The sequence below is a fragment of the Pecten maximus genome, chromosome 4 (genome assembly GCF_902652985.1).
Source record: "Pecten maximus chromosome 4, xPecMax1.1, whole genome shotgun sequence".
NCBI lineage: Eukaryota > Metazoa > Mollusca > Bivalvia > Pectinida > Pectinidae > Pecten > Pecten maximus.
Genome location: NC_047018.1, coordinates 18,318,683 through 18,327,462, shown reverse-complemented (window position 1 = coordinate 18,327,462; position 8,780 = coordinate 18,318,683). Strand labels below are relative to the sequence as shown.

The 8,780-nt window shown below is 33.2% G+C and overlaps 2 protein-coding genes across 2 annotated transcripts in view; one reads left to right on the top strand and one right to left on the bottom strand.

Moving 5' to 3' along the window:
* The first annotated feature begins 929 nt into the window (after nt 1–929).
* Nucleotides 930–4,734, top strand: LOC117325412 (protein C9orf135-like). Its single transcript, XM_033881590.1, has 5 exons — nt 930–1,052; nt 2,678–2,783; nt 3,064–3,188; nt 3,933–4,065; nt 4,368–4,734. The coding sequence occupies exons 1-5, from the start codon at nt 958–960 to the stop codon at nt 4,551–4,553; spliced, it is 645 nt and encodes a 214-aa protein (XP_033737481.1). The 5' UTR covers nt 930–957; the 3' UTR covers nt 4,554–4,734.
* Nucleotides 4,735–5,919: 1,185 nt separating this feature from the next.
* LOC117326421 (laminin-like protein epi-1) overlaps nt 5,920–8,780 on the bottom strand; it is a 71,461-nt gene continuing 68,600 nt past the window's right edge. Inside the window, exon 75 of the mRNA XM_033883170.1 lies at nt 5,920–8,363. Within this exon, the coding sequence (XP_033739061.1) occupies nt 8,218–8,363 (146 nt within the window). The 3' untranslated portion in view covers nt 5,920–8,217. The remainder of the gene's footprint in view (nt 8,364–8,780) is intronic.

Here is an 8,780-nt window from a genome sequence, read left to right as displayed (position 1 = left end):
AGCCTCAATATTAAAAAGAATAGGAAGATTCTGAACTAAACAGGGTAGACTCATCATCTTAAAAGTTTCATTTTATCTAATGTTCACTTCTGTTCTGGTGGCATTTGTGTAACCAGAGGAGTACTAAGAAGATCGAAACAATCTAAGAAAGGGGTTTGATATTTATTTCGAGAAGATTATACCTCGCTTATAAAGATATCTGGGTTCCAAATTCTTACATATTAATTATTTAGAATTAAAAATATCGCAATAGAGGCCTTTAACATTACGAACAAGAAAAAAACAAGTCTTATAATTGTAGGCGAGAGAACCAAGCCACTTTGTCACAAGTCAACACTACAAAGTATGGAATTAGATCCTTTCGTTATGAGACCCCCACATCTGGAATTACCTGCCAAATGAAATACGATTAGTTGGTAATTACAACTCCTTTGTCAGGCTTCTCCATGTATGTGATGGACCTATATACAGTATAATACAACTGTTCAGCTTTTGAGGCTATTAGTCCTAGTGTTTATTGCCTGCTTGCTGTGCTACTGCATTTTCCCTCTCCTGATACATTTGTCCCTCAATTGAACACCCAATAATAATAAAATAAAATAGACATGATTGCATTTAGAATTCACAGAGTGACTTGTGCAAGTCTACCATCATACCAATCGGACGGAAGCTTTTACGGAAAGTGTCGACGGTTCCCGACCAAGTTGCTACGAGACCTCGGCGGAATGATACACCGAAAGTAACATCTGATTATACATATCGAAAATTTATCGCTTAAAAAAATATTTTCCATAAACAAAACTGCAATAATATACACGTACTAAAATTTGATATAAAGCTTTTATTATGACTTATTTTTTATTATTTTTATTTATTAGCCGATGCTTTATTTTTTTCTATGCGAAGGCATAATAATTGAGTGTAATTTGGCTACTTCCGCTGTCAATGTAAATAATCATGGCGGAGGTACCAGATTATTACGAGCGGAAAGGGTCACTTTTCTTACGCTCTGATCATATGAACTATGGAAGGGCTACCTTAAATTCAAACTGGTATGTGTCTTTGCTGGAATGTTGTCTGTGGTTATGATATTGCTTACTTCAAAAGCAACACACACTTGAAATGTTCAGTGAACTCCTAGGTTACTGTTGTGTCGTCAAAAAATTTGATTCGCTTTAAAAGTTTGTTTTGATAAGTCTCTTACAATATAACAGTGAAGCTAAGATAACGTCAGTGATTTGTAACTCCCGGAGATATACTTGTTTTATCTGCAGATAAGTAATAAGACAGTGTCTTGTTTAAGAGAACAGAGAATTCACCCCCTAAACTGTTGTACATGTATCGGTACATTTCTAATTTCTACACGGTGTGTCTAATGATAGCCCGAGTTTCCTCTGGCCCTGACACCATGTCTGTATACTAGGCAAGTTAATTTTTTTTATACCCCCCCCCCCCCCCCCCCCCCCCCCCCCCGTATCATACATATGATACCAGTACCTTTCTAAAAACATGCAAAATTTCAGTTCGATCGGACAAGTGCATATTACGTAAATGCACCACTGAAGTTGTTGTACTGCAGTACACACTTGAGTGTCCAGGGCATTTTTTTTCAGGTCCAGGAATTCGTTGATTAAGATATTTTTATATTTGTTCTGTATCTGATGCCATTTAAAATTTCACTTCGATCGAACAAGTGCATGTTACTGTATTTAATATTTAATCTTTGGTTGGCACATGAGTGTCCATGAAGGTTTACTCACTCCCAAGAATTTGGTGAGATTTTATTACAATGTTTCATGTAACATGCAGACGATATCATTATCCAACACCACACAAAATTTTACTTAGTTTGAACAAATACATATTACTGAATTTTAGTAATACATCTTACAAAGTTACAGTAAATCTATACACTGCAGTTCAGTTGCAGTCTGCACTCAAATGTCCAGGAAGGTCTATTCGTGCACAGGAATTCGTTAATTGAGATTTGTCTATAACTCTTCAGTAAACTGCAGATGATACCATTATCTAATAGTCTGCCAAAAATCACTTTGATCAGAAGGTTACATATTACATTACTCACAAACTTACAATGTAATGCATGCCCAAAATAGAAGGGAAGTAATTTGTATTAAAAGTTAAGGAAATATAGTGTGTATTGATGTGTAATATAATTGGAGGTTGTTATAATGTGTAGTTTTATTAGGAGTGTCCATCAGAGTCTGTGTCAATTTCCAGGAACATTCAACATGGCGGCTGTAGATTGAGTGTCCAAGGTAGCTTGTATGTCCATCTTGCTGGACAATTGCACGCATCAGATAAAGGGCTTAAAGAAAAAAAATTGTAAAAAAAAATTGGTAAACTTTTATGTATATCAATTTCATTTTATCAATGAGTTTGAAACCCGAAATAAAATACCTGGTACTAATAAAAACCTATATTTTCATTAGTTTCATAGTCCTGAATAAGAATGTCAAATGGCATCGAAAACTTTACAAGATAAACAGTTTTGTTTTGAGTGTCCAGTGGATCATCTGTTTTGTACTTATTTTCAACATTCATTTTGTCTGAATGAGATGTATTGTTCAGAAAAGACTTATGATTTTGATTCATCAGAGTATTGGATACATTGGATATTTGCAATGCACCAACAATGATCCATTTTCTCAATTTGCAGGCATCAAGCTAGAGAAGCAGAACCCAAAAATTATGACATCAGTCGGAACTCAGAAAGAAATCTCTGTAAAGCCACATATGATAAAATAGGAAATGTAACAGATGGTGTAAGTAGAAATCTTCTCCTCAACAAGGAGATCTCTGTTTTATCATGATTTACAAATTATGATATAAACACTATAATGTGGGTGGAAACCAGTACCCAGGAGAAAAAATCTGTGTATCAATTTTTGTTTTTATCATTTAGTATGTATATCTGTGTATCAATCATTGTTTTTATCATTTAGTATGTATATCTGTCTATCAATCATTGTTTTTATCATTTAGTATGTATATCTATTACTTTTTGTTTTTATGATTCATAGAGTATAATTTTTTGTGTTTCAGTCATTACCAAAGACAACCTACCAGGACCATGCAGAGCAAACATATCTCAAGGAAGACTTCAAGGAACAGGAAGTGAGAAAGTCTATGATAACCCTCGACACTGTCAATCATGCTAATCTGGACCGGTAAGAGCAATGTTGTTATCAATCAGTATACATGTAAATTTAAAATATAAAACAGTTTGGAGAGCATGTTTCTGATAGCACAATATAAATATATATAACACAGCAATACAGATGACGAAGGAAGAACATTTTTTGACTTGTGCCCCGATTGGGTCGCAAACTCATGATCAAATACACCTAATTATCTAGCTAGAAATACCCTCAGTTGGCACCACATCCACATTGGATCACAATTTATATACAGTTATACATACATGGATGCGAGTTGTACACATATATTACAACATAGGATGCGAGTTGTACACATATATTACAACATAGGATGCGAGTTGTACACATATATTACATACATGGATGCAATTTGTACACATATATTCATATTCAGCACAGTACAATTATGACAGGAAATTGAAATCTGTAAACCTTAGGACCAACAACACATAGTGCATATGATACATTGTGTAAATAAATATTGAATACAGTAACGCAAATGACGAAGGAAGGTAACTTATGATTTGTGTAAATATATTATATATATATATACCATCAACAAACATGATTGATTTTCATTTGAATTATCACTTAATTATTAGGGTTGTCATGAAATGTTCTTTCAATGTTGTGGTTTGGTAGTGTTCTTACCTATGATAATGATGACATTTCCATTCTATTTTCCCTTTCGACATTATACCTATAGACAGAATCACTAATATTGCTGTTGATGTTATCTTTTTTTACCTACAGAGATGTAGGCTACCCCAAAAGGGGATATGGGTCTGTGCTGCCCCGCCACAATCCAGACTATAACAAGCACCATCTAGAAACCACACACAGAGCCGACTACAAACTGCCCAACCCAGACTACCAAACAGTGCCGGTGAGTTCACCTGATTATAACCAATATCTTTACATTCTGTAAACCTTAATCTTGTTACATGAGAGTTTTGATACAAAGATCTTATTTCCCCCCTTTACTTCCTTTTATTACTTTTGCAATGGGTGTTTAACTTTAGAAAATATCTCAACATATGTGTTTTGTGGATTGAATTCCACTATGGTCTAGCAGTGCCTTTGGATATGAAGTTTGCATTTTCCATGATTTTTACAGTTACCATAGAAACTAATATAGAATTAATAATGTTTGTAGACCATGTTTCAACTTGATGACATAAATTTCAGGAGAGGCCACCAGACTTTCCAGATCTGTCTGCTGCGTTCAGAAAATGCCACTCACAGTTCACAGATACGGCCGATTTCCGGCGCCCTGGTCGCAATACATGGCAGGATGAGAGTGGCATCTATGCTAATACTCATTATAAGCAGGAAGTGATGAAATCGTCCAATCCGATTCCAGAGAGTGTGTAGTAATAAAACTAGTATAGTGAACAAGGAACCAAGGGCGAGAATATGAGGGAAATTTTATCACAACATATATTGAAATGGATGTAACAATGAAAGATGAAAATAATGGACAGCCTCTAGGTTTGTACAGTAATAACAGTTAAAGGCTTACCCATGTATAGATACACGGAAATGAGACTGTAGGGAAAAAAGAAACATAAATACCACCATGAAATACATATGTATCAAAATTGTTAACACTGAAAATGAATTTAAACTTTGAAGCATTCAATAAAATATTGATGCAACACTCATACTGCCCTCGTTGTATTTTATACCTCTGGACCCAATCCGTTTTAATACCCGATTTGATCCGGTCAGCATTGTTTGTAATTCTCAGTCTTGACTCGATATGATTTAGTTAAGGTAAATGACACTTAAGCTAAAAATCACAAGGAAAACAAATACCCTCTGTCGACTCTTATCCATCCTCTATCAACGGGGACTGTCATAAACAGTTTTACCATCACAAAAGATACTAGTTACAGATTTATCAGATAATAGCTTAATTCCAACTAATTGGACGCCTCCATTATACGGTAGTTACCATTGGAAAATGTATGTGCAAATTACCAATGAATGTTATTTTGTCTATTTATCTGACAATCATTCAGACACCAGAAACAAACCAACGTCATGTTAATATGACATAAGAAATGTGATAGGGTATATACAATTACACTTAGTGTTTGATTCTGTATACTGTAAACTATACAATCATTTCCTGGTTTGGTGGGACCTCACATTGGGTAAACTATACAATCATTTCCTGGTTTGGTGGGACTTCACATTTTTAGCCATTGAAGACAAAGTTCTACTAAACCATTTGCTGGTTGTAAGATAAATAGAGGTTACACAACAAGTGGTTGTTGGATATGGAATTTATTTCACACGAGTAAGTTATTTTTTAAAAGTTACAAAAGACACAAGCTTTAGCGAGTGTTTTTTGCAACTTTTAAAAAATAACTTACAAGTGTGAAATAAATTCCATATCCAACAATTTCGAGTCGTGTGACCTGTTTCTACCACAATAATATTGGCTTGAATCAAAGGGAAACGTGGCCAAGTATAATTTCGCGTATGCAAATAAAGTGTACCGGTGACGTCCGGGACCCGGTGATGTGACGTCATTAGATTATTGATGATGTCAATAACAATTGCAGCTTGGGTCAAAGTTCACCGTGTTAGCCAATCAAAATGCATACAGAGTTTATATAAACCGATTGTTAATCAACAGCTGTAATGATTAACTGATGGTCTGAGAGTTGAATAACACAGGGTATTGTGGTAGAAACATGATTCTACTGAGAAAAATAAGATAACACAATTATTTCATTAACTGCTTTTTATTTCAGTACATTTAGTTAATTTGGTGTGCTCTTTATTTTGCTATTTAGCTTTTCTTAATGCCAATTAAATCAAACTGAAAACAAGATATCAAATACACATTAGTAATACAATAAAACATTTTTTTTAACATTCTAAAAAAAATTGATTTTTCAAAAGATCTGATAAAAAAATTCTTGAAAACCTGTTAACTTGTGTGTAGGTAACTAAATGTACAAAAACAGACGGTCAGTGGCCTAATAATAAAGTAATAACAAAAAATTCAGAAACATGCATGCTGTAAAGGAATTATGGCCGAGACAAATTTGTTGAAATAGTTTCAAATTTTTTTCACCCTTCTCTCTTTAGCTATATTTTTTTTGTTCTGAAATGCTTTGTACCTAACAAAAAATATTGTAACATACTGATAAACGTGAAATTCAAATCAATAAGATGTTAAAAGATATGTACATTTTTGTTCTCTTGATGCATGTGTCTCAATTTGTTGACAATTTTTTATCCTAAAACATGACATGGTAAAGGGAAGACAAGATTTTATGTTAAAATAAAACAATACTTAATAATCAATATATAAAAGGTAATGTCTGGTAAAACTGGATTTCAAATCATTTTTGCTGCAGGACAGCATTGATATAACATATAATTAAAAATGGTAGGTAAAACTAACTTCATAAACAAAAAAATACAAGTAGAGATTCTCATTTTAGATAAAACATTAATGTACCCTGAACAACTTAAGAAATTACAAATATTACATTACTCTTATCTCCTGTAATGTAACAACAAAATACAGATACCAAGATGAATAGTCTACTAAATTCTACAATTGTGAATTATAAAATTTGATTGATAACAAGACATAAACTTCTTTTAAAAATGTTTTTAAAATATTGAAAGACAAAATTTGTAGATAAAACAATATCATTTGTACTATGAAAGACATTTGTCATTTATCGAAGGACATATAACAATTAGGGGGAATTGGTATTCAGCTGCAGTAAGTAAGGTCCTGGTCTTCACCTTTTACATATCAGATTTTGTAGATTAAAATGTGGAAAGGTGCCCATCCTACACAGGATAATTCCTCCCTAGATATACAAACTGATAAATTATTCACCTGCAATCAATTTAACAACAGTGCAACACATGAAATGTTTACATTAATCTGAAATTTTGAGCAGAAAAAACTATTAAGCTTCACTATTATTTTCTGTTTCCAAATATAAAATCTATCAATTTATTTTTCATATTCTTATATCATCATTGTAAATTTCCTTTCTGTTAACAAATACTGATTTTTTTAAAACGATACTACAAAATCATAAAATGATTAATTTTAGAAAACGATTTGAGTAAATATTGGCAACTCTTTAAATGAACTTTAGCAATTAAAACATCTTTATCAACCAATACTATGGATTAATCTGTATCTTAATTTATCAAGGAACTATTCTGTGAGGAATATGATTAGAAAAGCTGGGCACTATTTCCTATTATGGCGGTAGTGACTGTTGTCATGGTAACCTCTAACATGGACCTATAAGATAATACTGTGGAGTATTCTTCAGGTTTCTATACAATCACATACATATGTGGTTACTTTTATCGTCCAGCAGATCAACACTATTGCACACATAACATTATATAGGTATACACTGCCATCCATGGAGATCTAGTCCTGACACAAGGTCATTTGAAGTGTATATCTAATTGTGGGGGAGAAACTACTGGTCTGGTCTGAATTTCATCTTCCTTTTCGATATTTTCAAGAGAAAGAGTTATGTAAATAAAAACATTGCCTCACATTATTTTTAAAACCAATTGTTTTTTCTTCTTTTTAATTATAAAAAAAAAAGTAATTTGCTTTTTGTTTTTCTTATTTGGTATAGAATGAAATTGATAAATATAGGTATTACTTTAAAAGTTGTTTAAAGAGACATGGTATAGATGGTCCCTCTTATATACAGTATAACTATATTGATGGCAGTGTACAATCTAATAAATGAGAGATTGTTAAAACAAACTCTGTTTCCACATTTCCTTACTTAAAATGTCTTGTCTCCAGATTCTGCAACTGAAGAACAATGGAATCAGTATTTGATACTTTTCGTGAAATATTTACTACAGTGGCAAGAATATTTTCATTTCATATAGATAACCTGGCATCTGTATGGGGTTGTTTTATAAAAAATTTCCATGTTTCTACAAATTATTATTTTCACTGTAAAGGTTACCATGGCAACAAGTCTAAAAGATAAAATCAGAATCGCATTGGCTGTTTTTAATTAGCGGGACAAGAGTCAGTCTTGACTGAGCCAAATACAGTTCCTGAAGTGATGTACTGTGGCGTGCGATCAACTCCAATAGCCAAGTTACGTATACAGCCGAGGTAATTGCCATCGGCGACCAAGCCTCGTCTTCCCCGATCTGCAAATAGAATATGAAGGTCAGATAATAACAGTCATATCACAATACTACAAATTTTCAACAATCCCATTGTCTTCAGGACTATAAAATCTGGTTCACAAATTTGATAGTTTTGTAACGGAATTATGTTTTGTGATCATAAATGCTGTTTCCTCAATATAAGAAGCTTATAGTCAGTATTAAATACCAAGCAAGCTTGTGTAGAACCCACACTTAAATCCTTGTATGTCAAAGGCACTTCCTACCAGAAGAGGATACAAAGGAGAGGAGTATCATACTGAAGGTACATGTATACACAGATTTTAAATCTACAACAAGAAATAGAAAACAAGAGGCCCATGGGCCTTAACGGTCATTGGATTTCAACAGACCTTTGTACTATTGTAGTATACATACTCGGTAGCAGTATAGTGGTAC